The sequence below is a fragment of the Leptopilina boulardi genome, unplaced genomic scaffold (genome assembly GCF_019393585.1).
Source record: "Leptopilina boulardi isolate dan_hultmark-lab unplaced genomic scaffold, ZJU_Lbou_2.1 LbouV2_341, whole genome shotgun sequence".
Lineage (NCBI taxonomy): Eukaryota > Metazoa > Arthropoda > Insecta > Hymenoptera > Figitidae > Leptopilina > Leptopilina boulardi.
In genome coordinates, this window is record NW_026137909.1 from 5,181,897 (window position 1) to 5,201,734 (window position 19,838).

At 25.2% G+C, this 19,838-nt stretch overlaps 3 protein-coding genes and 1 non-coding gene across 4 annotated transcripts; 3 read left to right on the forward strand and 1 right to left on the reverse strand.

Annotated features, from left to right (window-relative positions):
* The first annotated feature begins 467 nt into the window (after positions 1–467).
* Positions 468–7,056, forward strand: LOC127285725 (uncharacterized). The gene is made up of 2 exons (XM_051311865.1): positions 468–573; positions 6,256–7,056. The coding sequence occupies exons 1-2, from the start codon at positions 532–534 to the stop codon at positions 6,985–6,987; spliced, it is 774 nt and encodes a 257-aa protein (XP_051167822.1). The 5' UTR covers positions 468–531; the 3' UTR covers positions 6,988–7,056.
* Positions 7,057–8,798: 1,742 nt separating this feature from the next.
* Positions 8,799–10,083, forward strand: LOC127285726 (uncharacterized). Its single transcript, XM_051311866.1, has 4 exons — positions 8,799–8,929; positions 9,016–9,380; positions 9,526–9,829; positions 9,915–10,083. Exons 2-4 carry the CDS (start codon positions 9,364–9,366, stop codon positions 10,077–10,079), a joined length of 486 nt encoding a protein of 161 aa, XP_051167823.1. The 5' UTR covers positions 8,799–8,929; positions 9,016–9,363; the 3' UTR covers positions 10,080–10,083.
* Positions 10,084–11,834: 1,751 nt separating this feature from the next.
* Positions 11,835–11,953, forward strand: LOC127285870 (5S ribosomal RNA). Its single transcript, XR_007843660.1, has one exon. It is a non-coding gene; the product is annotated as a 5S ribosomal RNA (ribosomal RNA).
* An 863-nt stretch (positions 11,954–12,816) lies between these two features.
* LOC127285727 (ribonuclease H1-like) lies at positions 12,817–18,429 on the reverse strand. The gene is made up of 4 exons (XM_051311867.1): positions 18,272–18,429; positions 16,877–17,028; positions 13,296–13,566; positions 12,817–13,011 (listed from the first exon to the last, which is right to left on the reverse strand). The coding sequence occupies exons 2-4, from the start codon at positions 16,999–17,001 to the stop codon at positions 12,931–12,933; spliced, it is 477 nt and encodes a 158-aa protein (XP_051167824.1). The 5' UTR covers positions 17,002–17,028; positions 18,272–18,429; the 3' UTR covers positions 12,817–12,930.
* Between the last annotated feature and the right edge of the window lie 1,409 nt (positions 18,430–19,838).

The following is a 19,838-nucleotide window of genomic DNA, read 5'->3' on the forward strand; positions in this document are numbered from 1 at the left end:
ATGGGGATTACGAATTTGATACTGAAAATTAGTGGTCTCATTTAAGAAAACCCCTTATTTCATTTTAGGGCCCAACATTGGCCTCCGGGCCCAATTTTTTGGTTTCTAAGATGTACATCTTTTTGTTTGGAACAACTTTTGTCTTGAACATTTTTTACGAAAATTCGTACTTTTCGAGATATTTGCAAGTAAAAGTAGATATTGTTATTGTTAATTATTATAAGGAATATTTTATAATTTTTTATAATTAAAATTTCTTTTATATTCATATGTAATTAAATTAATATCAAGTTTTAAATTGTCTAAAATTCAAATTTTATAATTAAGATAATATGATTTATAATCTGATATTGGATTCAAATTTCTATTTAAGTATTTAAGATAAGAACATCGGCGAAGGCACGTGTTCCAAATTTTATTTAACTTATCCCTATTACTCATATAAGCGCATTGTTACACAAAGAACATGAAAAATCACGTCATAAAAAATCAGTTCGACTTAAGACGTTGTCTCTATATGAGGCATTTCATATGAGAAAACGGGGTCATGTCTCGGATTTTTCTCAAAATTCGGTAAATTGTAGTGATATATAAATTATAATTTATTTTTAATGTAAAATTGGTAAAAAAAACTTTTTTTGTTTAAAATAAGATTATTATTTTCATTTTTAAATTAATTTGTTTAAATTAAAATTGAAATTAAAAATTATTATAAATTTAATCAATTAAATTTAAATTATCTTCTATTATATTAAGTTAACAAATTTCCAAAAACGACACCGACCCTGTGACCTCGACACCGCACATCCTTGGAAAATCTATTTTCACTTATTTTCAAATAAATCAAAATACTTTACCATATGCTTTTAGAAATTCTTACATACTTTTTTTTTGTAACATGTTTTTTCAATTTTAATCCGAAAAAGGGTTATTTTGCATTTTCATCCCAAAAAAAGGGTTATTTTCTAAATTTATGCAATTTTTTACGAATTTTTGGATATATACCTTTAAAATTACTCTATTTTTAAAAAGTTACATATAAACAATTTTTTTCAATTTTTTATGGTTTTTATTATTATTTATTGTTGTTTTTTAAATTTTTAGTTAGGAACCTATAATATTGTGCCTAATTTTAAGTGTCATTGAAATCAATTGTTTTTAACTTAATAATTTAAAAGAAAAGATTTTTGGCCACGCGACAAAGGGGCGGGAGTTTACATTTAAGTGAAAGGTATTTTAGATGCGTAACAAAAACACGGGTGTTAGTCGCAGAGACATTCAACTTAGTATTGATTTAAAAAAAAAAGAATTCTTATAATTTTGAATGTAAAAGTTACGGTGACGTGACATAAAATAAGAAATGTTAAAATTATTAAGTTAAAAACAATTGATTTCAATGACACTTAAAATTAGGCACAATATTATAGGTTCCTAACTAAAAATTTAAAAAACAACAATAAATAATAATAAAAACCATAAAAAATTGAAAAAAATTGTTTATATGTAACTTTTTAAAAATAGAGTAATTTTAAAGGTATTTATCCAAAAATTCGTAAAAAATTGCATAAATTTAGAAAATAACCCTTTTTTTGGGATGAAAATGCAAAATAACCCTTTTTCAGGTTAAAATTGAAAAAACATGTTACAAAAATAAGTACGTAAGATTTTCTAAAAGCATATGGTAAATAAAAATAACAATAATTAAAAAAATATATTTTCATTGATTTATTTAATTTGTTATTATGAATATATGTTATCTTAAATAAAATTTCTGCTGTCTATAAATGCAATAAAAAAATTTTGTCAGGTATGTTTTTTGAAGGTTTTTTCATGCTCTTTCCAATGGTGAATTTTGATTTTAAAATTTTTTGAATTTTGACCTTTATTTTCTACAATTAAACATAAATTTGCTCTTTTCACTAAAATTGGTCCGATTTTTTTTTCAAATAAATAATTGTAAACGAAAGCTGAGGTTTTAAACGATCTGTATATAAATTTTCAGAATTTTAACATTAAAAACGATTTATTTCAAATATATATATCTACGCAACAGTATGCGCGAACATTCAAATCGGTTGCCTATTGATATCTCTCTTCTCGTTAGAGAGAGATGAGCTCTGTATATTTTTCCTCACCTCGATCTCAGATCGGGCTCGGGAAAAATATATGTACAGTGTGTTCCAAAAGTATGGAAACTTGCAAATATCTCGAAAAGTACGAATTTTCGTAAAAAATGTTCAAGACAAAAGTTGTTCCAAACAAAAAGGTGTACATTTTCGAAACCAAAAAATTGGGCCCAGAGCCCAATGTTGGGCCCTACAATGAAATAAGAGGTTTTCTTAAATGAGATCACTAATTTTCAGTATCAAATTCGTAATCCCCATGAAATTCTGCGTTCAGACATGTGGTATAAGTGCCCAAAATATTGGGTCCAAAATTTTTCTACAGATAAATAAATTTTAAAAAATCGCATCTTGGAGGGTTTTTGGGGTCACAGGATTAGAAATTAGAAGCTAATTTTCAAATTGGGCATACAGCCCAATGTAAGATTCAGCGGCCCAATGTGAGGCTCACAGTAAAAAAAAATTAGTTGTTTTAAATAAAACCCATTAATTTTCAGTATCCAATTCGTAATCCCCATGAATTTCTGTGTTTAGACTTGTAGTAAAAATGACAAAAATATTGGGCCCAATGTCTGGAATTGGGCTCAACATTTTTTGACAAATAAAAAAAATTAGAATATCGCATCTTTTGGGGTTTTTGGGGTCACAGGATTATAAATTCAAAGCTACTTTTCAAATTGGGCACAGAGCCCAATGTAAGATTCCGCAGCCCAATGTGAGGCCTACAGTAAAAAAATTAGTTTCCTTCCATTTCGTAATTGTTATGAAATTCTGGGGTTAGAGTTGTGGTACAAATTCCAAAAATATTGGGCCCTTACATTTGGCCGCTGAATCTTACATTGGGCTGTATGCCCAATTTGAAAATTAGCTTCTAATTTCTAATCCTGTGACCCCAAAAACCCTCCAAGATGCGATTTTTTAAAATTTATTTATCTGTAGAAAAATTTTGGACCCAATATTTTGGGCACTTATACCACATGTCTGAACGCAGAATTTCATGGGGATTACGAATTTGATACTGAAAATTAGTGATCTCATTTAAGAAAACCCCTTATTTCATTGTAGGGCCCAACATTGGGCTCTGGGCCCAATTTTTTGGTTTCGAAAATGTACACCTTTTTGTTTGGAACAACTTTTGTCTTGAACATTTTTTACGAAAATTCGTACTTTTCGAGATATTTGCAAGTTTCCATACTTTTGGAACACACTGTACATATATTTTTCCCGAGCCCGATCTGAGATCGAGGTGAGGAAAAATATACAGAGCTCATCTCTCTCTAACAATTTTTAAACAATTTGTTTAAAAAATAAAATTTGTTTATAACTTTTAACCATGTTCTCCCTCATTTAGAAACGCGAAAAAAATCATGAATATTGTTTAAGTCATAATAAATCGATGGTTAAATTTTTGAGATGGCATTATTTTTTGTTTTCGAGATAATTCGACGCCTCCCGTTGCGTTGATAAGATGCCCGTTCATTTGTCAGAATAATAAAATGCCAACTCGAGCTCAGTTCAATATGAAGCTAGTTCAATTGTCAAAATAATAAAAGGCTAACTCAGTTTCCGTATAATCTCGCATATAGTATCTCGCATTAAATTCGAATTCAAGTTTTCGTAAATTAAAAAAGAAGTTTAAGTCGATCAGAATATTAATTCATACTTTTTAATGATTAATTAGTGATTAATAATAATTAATAAAATAAGAAATAGAATAAAAAACAAATAATAAAATAAATAAAAATAAAAAATATTATTAAAAAAGAAAAAAATTAATTTAGCCTTGAATTATTTATTACTAATATTATTTTTTTTTTATAATTTTTTTATTAATTTTTTTTATTTTGTTAATCATTAATTAATCATTACAAAATATTATTTTGTAATATTATTTTGTAAAATATTATTTTGTAATGATTAATTAATGATTAACAAAATAAAAAAATTATAATAAAAAAATAATATTAGTAATAAATAATTCAAGGCTAAATTAATTTTTTTCTTTTTTAATAATATTTTTTAGTTTCATTTATTTTATTATTTGTTTTTTATTCTATTTCTTATTTTATTAATAATTATTAATCACTAATCTTCTATTATATTAAAATGTTTGTTTTTGTCGTCTTCGTGACGTCACTGGCCCAAGAATTTTTGTTTTTCATATTCTTTTTCAACAATTTTTGTACAGATATTATTCAAAATTGAAATTTAAACATAAATTAAACATATGAATTGGAAAAAAATCTGTTTTTTTTTTGCAACTTTTTGCAAAATTTTTTTTTTTTTTTTTGCAAATATTGCAACTTTTTGTTATTTTTTAGTAATTCACATGTAAAATGCATCCAAATTTCAAATTCCATCAAAAAATATTGTTTTTTTTTTAAGTTATCGTTATTTCAAAATTTTTCAAATATCTTCTATTATATTAAAATCTTCTATTATATTAAAATGTTTGTTTTGTCGTCTTCGTTACGTCACTGGGCCAAGAATCTGATTTTTTTTTTACTTTCAGGAAATAACAGTTTTAAAATTTATAGATATTTAAACCATATTAGAATCATCGAAAAAACAGAGGTAGCATAATTTCCTATGACAGTTTAGTGAAAACTAAAAATAATAAATTCTTTGAAACAACCAAAAATATTTGTTTGTATAAATTATTTATTTATGAAAAGTATTAAAAGTTATTTTAAAAATATGTTTATTATTATAATGTTCTGCATTATTATAATATAAACATGTTTTTTATGACGTAGTATAAAGAAAAATTCAATCATTTTTTTTATGTTAGTAACATAATTTATTGAATAATAGTGTATTATTATAAACTTTTGTAATATAGTCATTATACGTACTTTATTTACAAACAATAAAATTATATTATAATAATATAATAATTATAATTATATTATATTTAAAACAATAAAATAAAGTAAATTTAACTATGGAAAGTTAGCCCATATTGATAAATAATTAATTACCTATATAAAATTAGTTCTGATTGGAATTGCTTGAAAGTTGTTACTTGAGGGTTTTCAGGATTACGAATATGATAGTTGTTTCTAAAAATCCTGAATAAGTTTTAGGAAATAACATTTTTAAAATTTGTTATATTTCAACCGTTTTAAAGTCATAAAAAAACTAATGTAGAACAAAACACAAATCATTATATTCATTAAAATAAATTATTTATTTATGAAAAGTATTAAAGATTTCTTAAAAAGATTAAACTTAAAGATAATAATAAATTTATTATAATATTAATTTAAAAAATAGAGTAAATACATATGGATGAACTGAAATAATATAAACAATAATGAGTACAATTTCAACCGAGCGAGCGTTAGCGAGAGAGCGGATATGACGCTAGTATTAAATTAAAATGTGTGGAGGTAAAAAAAATATGTTTATATTTAATTATGACTTTAATATACCAGAAGTAACGTTAAATGAAACAATAATATCTTTAATTACCGAAGACAAAAAGATAACGTCCTTTACCCTGTTCCTACCAAGTGCTAACCACCCTGTACGTTACTCATATAACGTTCCAAAATAACGCGTTGATTTATTCAAAATAATCACCGCTGCAACACTTCCTTCTTTTTTTTATTAATTTGTTTTTCCCTTCTTTCATTATTATTTACCGTGACCCACGGTGTCCCCTATTATTTCAACCATGACACATAGTGTCCCACTTCTGTTTTTACTGCGCTCACGCGGTTGTCTAGATTTCAACCGTGAACCACGGTGTCCCTTATCGCCCTAACCGTGATCCACGGTGTCCCACATTATTTTACCGTGACACATAGTGTCCCACTTTTGTTTTCCACTGCGCTCACGCGGTATCTATATTTCAACCGTGAACCACGGTGTTCCTTATCGCCCTAACCGTGACCCACGGTGTCCTACATTATTTACTTGTGACGCATAGTGTCCCACTTTTGTTTTCCACTGCGATCACGCGGTTTCCATGATCCAACCGTGAAACACGGTGTATTTTATCATTCCAACCGAGACCCCGGTGTCCCACTAAATTTAATGGAATAACGAACTGTCCCAAGGTAACTTTTAACCACGTCCCTCCTTAATTTATTAATGGAAGGAATTTAACCATGGAATTTTCCAACAGATGACTAGACCCAGGTCCGCTTACGACATCCAGCAGAGGAAAAGGCGCAGCGAGGAACGCCGACGAGTTTTTCAGGCCAAGAAAAGGGCGCAGGCTGACATTTTGCCTGGACATATCCTTGCACCTCAGTATCTGCCGCAAGGGACAACACCTTCCGGTCCTCAGGTGATTTATCACCCCACCCCGCGAGGTCTGTTGATCGCACCCACGCTCACCGAAGAGGAATTTCACCATCGTTTCGACCAGCTCCTACAGAAGGCAGCAGTTGGGAAAAGCTCACTACCAACCCCTGGGGTTACCGAAGTGTCCCAAAACCCGACCAGTACCGGGACACCTCCCACTACAGGCGTCCCAAGGATCATCAGGGTCGAGACTTTGGCTGTCCCACTTGTACTGCCACACTCACCAGTAGCTGGTCCACATGTTCCACCTCCCCGAGTAGGGACACCTATCGTCATAGACGACGACGTTCTCGAGATCTTTCCCCGATCTCCTATTCCCCGGTCACCTTCACCGGAGCCGGCCCAGCTGTCCCAGTGTACCATTTCGGCCAAAGAATCTGTCCCAGTTGGGGACCTGGCAAACTGGGAACGTACGATTCCCTCTCTACTCGAGTTGCCGTACATCCGTCCAGTACCCCGGCCGGTACTCGCAAATCATACCAGACGCTATCACCACCATCAAGTTAAGCGACTCAATGGGTATGTGTCCCAGCATAATAAACGCCGTTAATATGACTAACAAAAATGTAAACGGGAAATAAGGGGGTTTCAGAATATATGTATTTATTCTCTTTTTTAATTAGATCATTTTATTTTTGTGTACCTTCCTGAATTATGCATCCTGTCCCAGTTTTTTTTTATTTTTCTAAATCACGTCTCATTTTCTTTTACTCTATTCTAATAAAAGTAACATTTAGTGTTGTAATAACAATTTGGTCTTAAACTTTCGCTGACTAAAATTATACTCGCTTTGAACTGTCCCACCTTCAAAGGGACAGGTGTCAAAAATTTTCAAATATCTTCTATTATATTAAAATGTTTGTTTTGTTGTCTTCGTGACGTCACTGGCCCAAGAATTTACGTTTTTCATATTCTTTTCAACAATTTTTGTACAGATATTATTTCTTCTATTATATTAAAAGTGTTTGTTTTGTCGTCTTCGTTACGTCACTGGGCCAAGAATCTGATTTTTTTTACTTTCAGGAAATAACAGTTTTAAAATTTATAGATATTTAAACCGTATTAGAATCATCGAAAAAACAGAGGTAGCATAATTTCCTATGACAGTTTAGTGAAAACTAAAAAAAATAAATTCTTTGAAACAACCAAAAATATTTGTTTGTATAAATTATTTATTTATGAAAAGTATTAAAAGTTATTTTAAAAATATGTTTATTATTATAATGTTCTGCATTACTATAATGTAAACATGTTTTTTATGACGTAGTATAAAGAAAAATTCAATCATTTTTTTATGTTAGTAACATAAGTTATTGAATAATAGTGTTTTATTATAAACTTTTGTAATATAGTCATTATACGTACTTTATTTACAAACAATAAAATTATATTATAATAATATAATAATTATAATTATATTATATTTAAAACAATAAAATAAAGTAAATTTAACTATGGAAAGTTAGCCCATATTGATAAATAATTAATTACCTATATAAAATTAGTTCTGATTGGAATTGCTTGAAAGTTGTTACTTGAGGGTTTTCAGGATTACGAATATGATAGTTGTTTCTAAAAATCCTGAATAAGTTTTAGGAAATAACATTTTTAAAATTTGTTATATTTTAACCGTTTTAAAGTCATAAAAAAGCTAATGTAGAACAAAACACAAATCATTATATTCATTAAAATAAATTATTTATTTATGGAAAGTATTAAAGATTTCTTAAAAATATTAAACTTGAAGATAATAATAAATTTATTATAATATTAATTTAAAAAATAGAGTAAATACATATGGATGAACTGAAATAATATAAACAATAATGAGTACAATTTCAACCGAGCGAGCGTTAGCGAGAGAGCGGATATGACGCTAGTATTAAATTAAAATGTGTGGAGATAAAAAAAATATGTTTATATTTAATTATGACTTTAATATACCAGAAGTAACGTTAAATGAAACAATAATATCTTTAATTACCGAAGACAAAAAGATAACGTATTTTTCTTTTTAAGAAATTTTATCACAAACTATTTTATATAGTATTTTATCAGTATATTTATTACAGTTTTACAAAAAAAAATAAAACTCTACATACATTATTGTTTTAAAATTAAATTTTATTTATGAAGAAGAATATATAAATAATTTATTGAAAGAAATGAATGTTAAATATTCTTTCATGAAATATAATTGTCAATTATCATTTTCAATGAATGAAAAGTTTATTATTATATATCCTGAAAGAAATAAACAAAATTTTAACGTTTCATCATCTTCTATTATATATTTCGCAAAAATTTCTGTAAAACAATTGAACAATGAATGGAATAAAATAAAATTTTAAATACGATTTTTTGAAGAAAATTTAATAAATGAAGGCGTATTATTATTTATAGATGCTTTAGAGACAAAAAGAATAATGCCATTTTCTTATAATTATCAACCTAGCTGCGGGATAGTCAAAGCCCATATACATATATCAAATGTATGTATGCGTCGAGATATAGATGAAAACCTTTTTACCGACGGTCGAACTTATCTTTTTTATTCCAATCTTTTTATTCTTTTTAGATATTCATTTTTTTTGGTTGACAACCTAGGAGAAAAGAAAAACATTTTTTCATTCATTCTTTAATGTAATCTCGTATAAAGAAGACGCCTTTTTCTTATTTTCTGATTAATTTGCTATTTGGAATCTGAATATAATAATTGGAGAAAATAAATAATAAATCGTTTAAAAAGGAAATTTAATATAATTAATAAAGAAGGAAATAAGGAAATTTATTTAATAAAAACAATAGAAATTGTTTGGAAATCTCTATTGGAAATTCGTTACCAACGGTCATTTTTATTCTATTAATTTTGGAATTCTTTGGTAAAATTTAATATTGATCATGTGACTGCAATGACCATTTATCAATGGGTCTGCCTTGCAGGTATATTATATTCATTTTTTTAATTTGGTAATTGCATAAAATATAAAATAGAACAAAATTATATTGTATATCACCATACAATAAGTTTTATCAAAAATAAATTACTTTATTATTGGCTAATTACAAAAAACAATTTAATTTCTAGACACATTTTTGTGGCCAGGGAGCATTTAGACATTCCATTAGCGGACAATGAATTATGTCTTGTAAGATGGACGCAAGAGTATTACTTGAAAAATCAAAGAGTTTCTGCAAATTGCGAAGAAAATGCAAATCAAATCAATCCAAATGTCAATATTTCTGATAAAGAAAAAAAAAAGGAAAAAAGGAAACCTTTGTCCCAAGGCCAAAAGCTGAAGATAGGAAAAACGGAGTTAATGGAAATTAATTCTTTAATATCTGAACTATCAACTAATAAATTTTATCAATTTATTAACTTCTTTGAAGAGGTAAGCGTTATTATAATTAACATGGAATTATTAATATGTCTTGTGTTATTAAATTATATGTTACAATGTAAATACTTTTTAATAGGTTAAAAGGCGCATTCTAATGAATGAACCTGTTGAGTTGGTTAACAATATTATACTCCCAGAAGACAATGAAATTGATCAAGAAAATGAAGCTTCAATACCGGAGAACGATGAAATCGGACAAGAAAATGAAGCTTCACTTCCAGAGGACGATAAAATTGATTAAGAAAATGAAGCTTAAATACCGGAGAACAATGAAATTGAACAGGAAAATGAACCTTCACTTCCTGCTGACGATAAAATTTATCAAGAAAAAGAAGCATTACTCCTGGAGAATTATGCGATGCAGCAGGAAGATGAAGCTTTGCTCCCGGAGAAGGAAGTATTTTTGACTTTAGAAGAAGCTGCATTTTTAGAGAACGAAGCAGCTTTCCTAACAAAGGATGATTTTGGTTACGAAATTGCATGCGACGTAATAAATTTGTCCTCCATTGATAAAAATTATAACGTTTTACACAGTGAAAAAAATAGTAATGAAAAAATGATTGATGAAGAGGCATTAAGGAGTATTAAGATGCCACAAGTACAAAAAATGAGAGGAAGACCGAGGCATTCTGCAACAACTACACCCATAGGTCTTCCCAAAAAAAATAAAATTCCCCCAAAAAAATGATATTCTTCCGTTTAAAAAAAAATTGTTGGAAGAAAAAATAACATTTATGTTAAAATATTTTGTCCCTGAAAATATGATAGAAAAATCCCTTTTGGGATATAAAATTGAAGAAGAATTTATAGAGGTAATACCTGAAAATGTAAGTTGCGCTATAATTGACGAAGATTTTAATATTAAATTAATACAAGAATATTTTACCAAAGATGCTTGGCTGTCAGTAGAAAAATTATTAATAATGTTAAGAGAAAAGAAAATTTATGGAAGTGCAAAAATTGTAACATAGATATAATGCAAGCAGTCAAAAGCTGCACAAAAAATGTAAACTGTGTGTATCACCAAGTGTGTGGGAATTTAAAAAAAACACCAAAGATTGCAAATTGGTTTCGCCCAGTTTGCAAAAATATAAATAAAGAAAAATAAAAAAAAATTCCTTGCATTTTTATTATTTCAGCAATTCCATGTGAGATTAAGTTTTTTACTCAAAAAATATTGAAGTTTAAAAAAAAAATAATTTTGAAAAATTAAAATTTTTTTATTTATTTATTTGAAAAATAAAATTTATTTTTAATTTTTAAGCTTGTTATCGGGCTCCTTTTAAACTGAAAAAATTCATGAACTTTCCTTAATATAAGCCAAAGACATGTGCCAAATTTAGCGAATACCTCATCTTTTTGAGATATTAATTAATTAATTAAATAATAAAAATTAGTAAAAAATGAAATATTTTACAAACAAATAAAATTAGAATAATTGTAAAAACACTATAATAATATTATTTTTCAATTAATAAAAAAAAATTAATTATAAAAATTTATGACCCTAATTAATTATTTTTGAATTATTTCCCTTTTGTCTTGAGTTTTTATAATTCTCAAATTTGACACTCGCCGAGTATAATTATAGTCTGCGGTGGTCTTGTTTACTCTATAGACTAATTTGACAATTAAAATAAATAATAAATTTATTTGTCAACATTGTCAATCGCAACGTATATAAAATAATAGAGTCTGCGAAAATGTTAAACAATTTTTTTTTTTGAATTATTAAAATTTTTAATTTTCAGTAATCATAAATAAAAAAAATTAATATAACTATCGACTATAATTTAAAAACAAAAAGGATATTTTGTCTTTAAAGTAGTATTAAAAAATAATGTTTGTTTTATAAAATTTATATTTTTAATAATTTTTTAAATTATTTATTTACAAAATGTTAATAAAAAAAACGTGAAAATTTTTTTTTATTAATACTATTTTAATTCACTTTTACATACAATATTGATAAGATGAAATGAAAAAAAATGTACATGTCAACGTTCATTCCACGTTGAAAAAACAAGTTCTCGTCCGATCACTTAAGTTAAGCAACGTTGGGCGCGGTTAGTACTTGGATGGGTGACCGCTTGGGAATACCGCGTAATGTTGACATTTTTTTTTTTTTTACTTTTTATTTAATTTTCTATGATTTCATTAATAAAATGAAGAAAAAGAAATCTTACCAAATTATACTAATTTTCTTTTTAATAATAAATAAAGTTTTAATTAATTACATTCAAAGATTTTTTTAATGCGTTTTCTTTATTCTTCAATGTTTTTATTAATAAAATGAAACAAAAATTTTACTAACTTCAACTAGTTCTTTTTTAATATTAAATAATAATATTTTAATTAATTAAATTCAAAGATTAATATATTTCAAAAAATTTAATCTTTTAAATTTGAAATATTTCTGCAAATTTAAACTGCTGTAGTTTGATTTTAATTTCTGACAATTCAATTTTAGAGTTTTTATTTGAAATTTTTTTGAATTTTTTAAAGAAATATTAAAATTATTAAAAATAATTAAATTAAAAAAAAAAAAATTTAAATAATTACAGACGCAATAATTAAATTTTACTGAATTGAAATTTTAAAGAATAATATAAATATCATTAAAAGTAATTTAATTTCAGAAGAGTTATAGTTGAAATTATTTTTTAGAAAGTTTTAGATGAAAAATTATAGAAATAATTAAATTTTAGAAGGTTTTAAATTGAAATTTTTGATAATAGTTGAATTTTAAGTGATTTTGAATTGGAATTTTTAGTATTAATTTTATTTGTCGATTTTTTTTTTAATTCTGACAATAATTATTGAATTTCACAAAATTTTTATTCGAAAAAAATAGTTTGAAATAATTAAATTCGTAAAGAATACTTCTACGAACCTCATTAATATAAATTAGTAAATCAATAATTTCCAATCGTATATTGAACGAACAGGTAAATTTGAAATAAAAAAAAAACTTTAAATACATAATAAAAAAATATAATATATTTCTCTTTTAAGAAAATAATTACAGATTTATAAGAATATAGATAAGTTTTTAAAGATAAATATAGAATATATCTTAAAAATTAGAAATTTTAATATCTTGCAGCTCCTCTTTTAGCCAGTTTATCGGCTTGTTCATTGCCATAATTACCACTGTGCGCAGGAACATAAATCTGAAAAAAAAATAATAACAATAAATATTCCATTAAACATAAACTATTTTTTGCAAAAAAAAAAAATTGAAATTACCATTGTTAAATTCAAAAGCGATGAAATAAAGAAAATTTATTTTATATTTAAATAATAAAAATTAAAAAAAAAGATAATAATAATAAATATTTATGTAAAAAAAAAATGATTAATTGCTATAATATATTTTTGTTAATTGAAATATTATTTTAAAATTAAAAATACAAAAGAAAACTAATTTTTAAAAGGACATAAATGTTTTTTTTACCATTTCGACATCATCAAAATAATTATCGATTAAGTACATCATTTCCTTAATATCTTCTTTATTACAAACTGGATTTCCTTTTGCATTAGTCCAGTTCTTTCTGCGCCAAAGATGAACCCAGTTTGTTACACAATTCACCACATAATGGGAATCTGTATTTATTTGTAAGTTATCAATTCCTTCTTCAATTGCACTTCTACATGCCGCAATAACCGCTTGTAATTCGGCACGCTGATTGGTTGCTTTTCCAGTTAATGGTTCCGAAACATTACTACAAAATAAATTATTTATTATTGTAACAAAATTGCCATTTCAAAAAGTAATACAATTTTTTTTTATTTTTTTTTCTAATTTTTTTAAATAAGTTATCATTTTCATTTGACCGAAGTTTCATTTCTTTGAAATTGCAAAAATATTAAAACAATTTTTTATTTAAGGCCAGGTCCAAGTGAGGCAGCGCCATCTACATTGAAACTAAAATTTTGGAAAATTTTCAACAGCCTTTTCTTAAAAACAAGAAGGTAAAATGCTTTTTCCTTTATGGATAATTGATTATTGGCAAGATATACACCAGCTAAAACTTTTTTTGAGTTAAAATAATAAAAAAATTTCATGTCAATAAATTAAATATGAGCACTTTTTTCACAAAAACTGTAACAGTACTTTCTCAGAAATTACAATCAAAAATGCAATTTCCATTTGGAAAATTAATAAACGCTAAAAAATACACGACCTAAGATTTACCAATCACGAAAATAACAAAAAAAAATTTTATTAAATATTTAACATATTGATACTGCTTTACTGATTGTGACAGCCCTTTGGTAGATTATGTATTTCAGGTGGTTAGCAACAGCGCCAATCTCCTCCTTTCGGCAAAACTGCGAAACGTCTGGTGACATATATAACCTGCCAAACGGCTGTCATAATGAGTAAAATATGTTATGTTAAAATACTTTTTTTTTGTTATTTTCGTGATTGGTAAATCTTAGGTCGTGTATTTTTTAGCGTTTATTAATTTTCCAAATGGAAATTGCATTTTTGATTGTAATTTCTGAGAAAGTACTGTTACAGTTTTTGTGAAAAAAGTGCTCATATTTAATTTATTGACATGAAATTTTTTTTATTATTTTAACTCAAAAAAAGTTTTAGCTGGTGTATATCTTGCCAATAATCAATTATCCATAAAGGAGAAAGCATTTTACCATCTTGTTTTCAAGAAAAGGCTATTGAAAATTTTCCATTTAATCGTATTTTTAAATGGACAGAAATTCAAATTCACCAAATTTTCATTTGTACGAATTATTTTTAAGACGCCGAATTTTCATTTGTCCGAAATTTCAAATGACCGAACAAAAAATCGACAGAAAGATTTCGGCGAAATTTTGAAAAATTTATCAATTAGAAATTATCAAGATTTGATCAATGTTGAAAAAATTGCCCCGCAATTTTTCTGTTGATTTTTTATTCGGTCATTTTTAATTTCGGACAAATTAAAATTCGATAAATTGGAATTTCTGTCAATTTTAAAATTTCTAACACATAAAATTCGATTGAAATGAGAATTCTGTTAAATTAAAAATCGATTAAATTAAAATTCTTATTTTTATATAAAAAATTCATGTAAAGAAAAAAAAAACTAAAATAAAAATTCTGCTAAACAAAAATCAGGTGGCTAAAATTTTTTTTAAGTAAAAATTCGTATAAAAAGAAATTCTGTTGAATATATATGCTAATTCGAATAATGAAAATTTGCCTAAAAAATTATTTCTAATAAAATTCGTAAAAATAAAAATTCTAATTAATGATTTTTATGAGATAATAATGCGCTCTAATTTTTTCGATATAAAATATATTTTATAAAATTTTGCTAATTAGAAAATCAATAATATATGGTATTCAAATCTGTACAGACACAGAAATTCTCATAAATTCAGTATATAAATTTCGTCTCATATTTTTTCGAAAGAAATTAATTTTCAAAATTTCAAAATTAAATATTCAATTAAATTACATATAATAATCGTGAATATCTTTCGTTCATTCTGTCCACACCTGAAGTTAGTATTTGTTATAGGTCTTTTGTTTTTTTAAATGTATTGTTTGACATTATTTTGTGTTGGTTAAAATTTTTCAATGTTTTTTTGGCATTGTTTCGATAATTAATTTTGAATCGAAATTTTAAAAAATAATTGAATTTTATTTTATTTTAAATTGAAAACTTGGTAAATAATTGAATTTTAAATTGAAAATTTGAAAATAATTTAATCTTAGTTGATTGAAAATTTTGATCATAATTAATTTTAGTTGATTGCTGATTGAAAATTTTGATAATAATTAATTTTGACTCGAAATTTTGGAAAATAATAAAATTTTAATTGAAATTTTGGATAATAATTTAATTTAAGTTCATTTTTAATTGAAAATTTCGATACTTAATTTTGAATGGAAATTTTAAAAAATAATTGAATTTTATTTTATTTTAAATTGAAAACTTGGTAAATAATTGAATTTTAAATTGAAAATTTGAAAATAATTTAATTTTAGTTGATTGTTGATTGAAAATTTGAAAATAATTAATTTTAGTTGATTGCTGATTGAGAATTTTGATAATAATTAATTTTGACTCGAAATTTTGGAAAATAATAAAATTTTAATTGAAATTTTGGATAATAATTTAATTTAAGTTCATTTTGGATTAAAATTTCGGGTAATAATTGAATTTTAATTGAAATTTTCGATAATAATTTAATTTAAGTTCATTTTTAATTGAAAATTTCGATAATTAATTGTGAATAAAAATTTTAAAAAATAATTGAATTTTATTTCATTTTTAAATTGAAAACTTGGTAAATAATTGAATTTTAAATTGAAAATTTCGAAAATAATTTAATCTTAGTTGATTGAAAATTTTGATAATAATTAATTTTAGTTGATTGAAAATTTTGATAATAATTAATTTTAGTTGATTGTTGATTGAAAATTTTGATAATAATTAATTTTGACTCGAAATTTTGGAAAATAATTGAATTTTAATTGAAATTTTGGATAATAATTTAATTTAAGTTGATGTTGAATTAAAATTTCGGGTAATATTTGAATTTTATTTAATTTTAAATTGAAAACTTGGTAAATAATTGAATTTTAAATTGAAAATTTTGAAAATAATTCAATTTTATATATAATTTAATAACATATAATAATAATTTTCAGTATTATCATTTAATATGAAATAATATTCTAATAAATTTAAATTATTATTGATAATATTAATCTTTAATTTCTTTATAACAAACAATTAAATACTCAATTTGGCGCGCTTGCGCGCGTTTAATATTGCTAGTATACAATAAATTTATACAGAGTTATTTTTATGTTCAGGACCCCCTAAAAATTTTTTTTTTTAATCTAATTTTTTTTCGTTTTTTAAACAAAAAATGTAAAATTAAAAAAAAAATTTTTAGGGGGTCGGGAATATAAAAATCAGCCTGTATAAAATTTAAAATAAATTTGAATACCTAACAAAACAAAAAATGTACGAAATTTTTATTAAAAAATTTTTTAAAAATAATGGTACTCACAGATCACTTCCGTCGGCAAAAAATACGCCAATTCCAGCTTTAGCACCGAAACGACCATTATTGAAACAACAACCATCTGTATATACAACGATATAACCATTGTCTTCTTCTAATTCGCAATACATCTTAATTTATTGTTTGGAACAAAATTTCTGTACAAAAAAAAAGAACAATTTTTTTTAAATTATTCGATAAAATAGTAGAAAGAATTTCAAGATCACGAATTTTTTATTTAGACGAGTAGAATTTAAAATTTTTCAAATTAGAATTTAGTGTTTTAAAAATATAAAAAGGAATTTTTTTTTTAAATTGAGAAATTTAAATCAGAATTTAGTTAAATACAAATTTTTACCCCAATAACACGAAATATTTCATTCACATTCTGGGAATATTCCATTGGAATATTTGATCTATATTCCAGGAATATTAAAATGTCCGACCTTCGGAATATTCCACTCGAATATTGAGGAAATATTCCATCGGAATATTGATGGAATGTTCCATCGGAATATTGATGGAATGTTCCATTCGAATATTTGCGGAACATTTCGTTAGAATTTTGGAGAAATATTCCAAAATATTGAAGGAATATTTAATGGAAATATTGTACTAATATTTTTTAATAATGAAAAATCAAAATATTATTACTGATTTTATAATATGTTTCTACCTTTTACTTATTAAATTTTTTAATTTTGTCTTTATTGAAATAAAATACGTTCAATTATGTATTTATATAAATATTTATTTCTGAAAAATAAATTTTTAAATAATACAAAAATGGTTTTTAAATTATAATTTACAAATAATTGATTAACATTTGATAAATTTCAAATGCGTATTTAGAAAAAAATATTCGTACAATATTTCAATTAAATATTCCCTCAATATTCTGATGGAATATTCCTCTCATATTCCAACAAAATATTCCTTCATTATTTCAATGAAACATTCCACCAATATTCCAATGGAATATTCCGAAGGTCGGACAATTTAATATTCCTGGAATATGGATGGAATATTCTTAGAATTTGAATGGAATATTCCGTGTTATATAGGGGTAACTAAAAATTTGAATGAGTTGAAATATTTTATTATTAAAAAATTTTCTATTAAAATATAATTTTTCAATACACTGAAATTTATTCAAATAATCGGTTACTTTTGTCTATTATCAAATATTTACTTGTACCAAATAATTTTCTATTTAAATTAAATAAATTGTATTTGAATAATTTCTATATATTTAAAACAAATACGATTTAATTAACACAAATAAAAATTATTTAATAAAAATAAATATTTATTTATAATAGTTTTAAGTTCTTTTTTTTAAATAATATTTTCAAAAAATAGGAAGAAAACAATTTACTTTCATTTGGGAAAGTTTTTTACCTGAATTATAGAAGAGAAAATAATACAGTTGAACAAATACTCGAAGTGTGTTTATTTTGACTGAGGGGGAAACAAAAAAAAAGAACTGCGCAGTTAGACCAGCTACTTGAAACTAATTGAAGTGATCCTCTATGTAAACAGTAAAGAACTGAGAACTAATAAAGAGTCAGGAAGAACCAGTCAAGTACCAGCAAGTACCAGTGAGATGTGCGCGCGCACTGTCCAATAAACACGCCCACTTTGTGAAGTATTTGGAGGGGTTATTTGGAAGTTATCTCTTTACAAATATAAATTTCAGTTTTTTACTGGTCGAAAATCTATTGGGGAAATAAGTATAAAATGGCCACATTATAACAGACTGAATACAATTCTAATTTAGTCAGAAAGTTTAGTGAGAATTAACTTTATAATAAAATATTTTTTTCTACTTATAAGGTCATGTTGCACATTCACGAATTTTTATACATGAATGTGCAATGAAAAAATTCAAGGTCGTTTAACATAATATTAAAACATTAAGAAATATTTTTTAAATTATCCTAACTTTTTTTTTTTAATTTTTATACACGGAAAAGAAGATATACTATCTTTAAATCTGAATAAAAATGTTTACTAATTTAAATTAGTGACACACTTTTTGCTTTAGAATTAGTTAAATTTTACTAATAGTTAATAAAAATTACTAATAATTGGTAAAATTTTACTAATTCAGAAGCAAAATGTGAGTCACTATTACAAATTAGTAAACATTTTTACTATAATTCAAATTTGTAGAGAAGTACCGGAAGTAGCGAAAGGTTTCACTAGAATAGCAAAAGTTTTAATTGTTCCAGTTAAATCTTTTATTATTCTAGTGAAACATTTCGCTGTTCCTTCATATAATATCCCCACAGCACCGGATATTTAAGGATATCCCTGGGACATCCTGGGGATATCCATTTGCTTGTGGCGGTTTGGATATCCCTCGGACATCCTGAGGATATCCTGGGACATCCCTGGGATATCCAAACCGCCGCAAGGCAATGGATATCCCCAGGATATCCTAGCGATATCCTAGGGATATCCTTAAATATCCGGTGCTGTGGGGCAGTTAAATGAATTCGTAAAGAATACTTTTACACTTTTACGAACCTCATTAATATAAATTAGTAAATCAATGTTGTAATTTTTAAAAAAAATATTAAAATTTTAGCAAAAAACCTTAAATAATACCAAATTATAGGTAAATTAAAAAAAAAATTATTTTATTATATATTTTAAATAAATTGATTGATTAAAAATTAATCAAGGTTACATAAGAAGACTCGAATAAATATTGTTTTGGGCGCCAGTCCTTTCTTGGGACACAATAAAAAGAAAAATTAAATAAGGAAGATGGAAATAAAAAATCTGAATTAATTGATAAATCAAAATTTAAATATCAAAATTGATTCTATACGTATATTCAAGACCACTAGACTAATTATCATGAATTTTCTCCCAATAACGAAAAAAAATTTATCTAAAGGGTTTCAAATTTACTATTTTTACGTATTTTTTTGTGTAGATTATAGAAATAATTCAATAA

Bases quoted from the DNA above. Each gene is read 5' to 3' on its own strand.
- LOC127285725 (XM_051311865.1), top strand. From the start codon at position 532: ATGAGAAAACGGGGTCATGTCTCGGATTTTTCTCAAAATTCG. The intron at 574-6,255 runs GTAAATTGTAGT...ATTTTCCAACAG, and splicing joins CGGATTTTTCTCAAAATTCG to ATGACTAGACCCAGGTCCGC.
- LOC127285726 (XM_051311866.1), top strand. The intron at 9,830-9,914 runs GTAAGCGTTATT...ACTTTTTAATAG, and splicing joins TTATTAACTTCTTTGAAGAG to GTTAAAAGGCGCATTCTAAT.
- LOC127285727 (XM_051311867.1), bottom strand. From the start codon at position 17,001: ATGTATTGCGAATTAGAAGAAGACAATGGTTATATCGTTGTATATACA. The intron at 13,567-16,876 runs GTGAGTACCATT...TTTATTTTGTAG, and splicing joins TTTGCCGACGGAAGTGATCT to TAATGTTTCGGAACCATTAA. The intron at 13,012-13,295 runs GTAAAAAAAACA...TTTTTTTTTCAG, and splicing joins ATTTTGATGATGTCGAAATG to ATTTATGTTCCTGCGCACAG.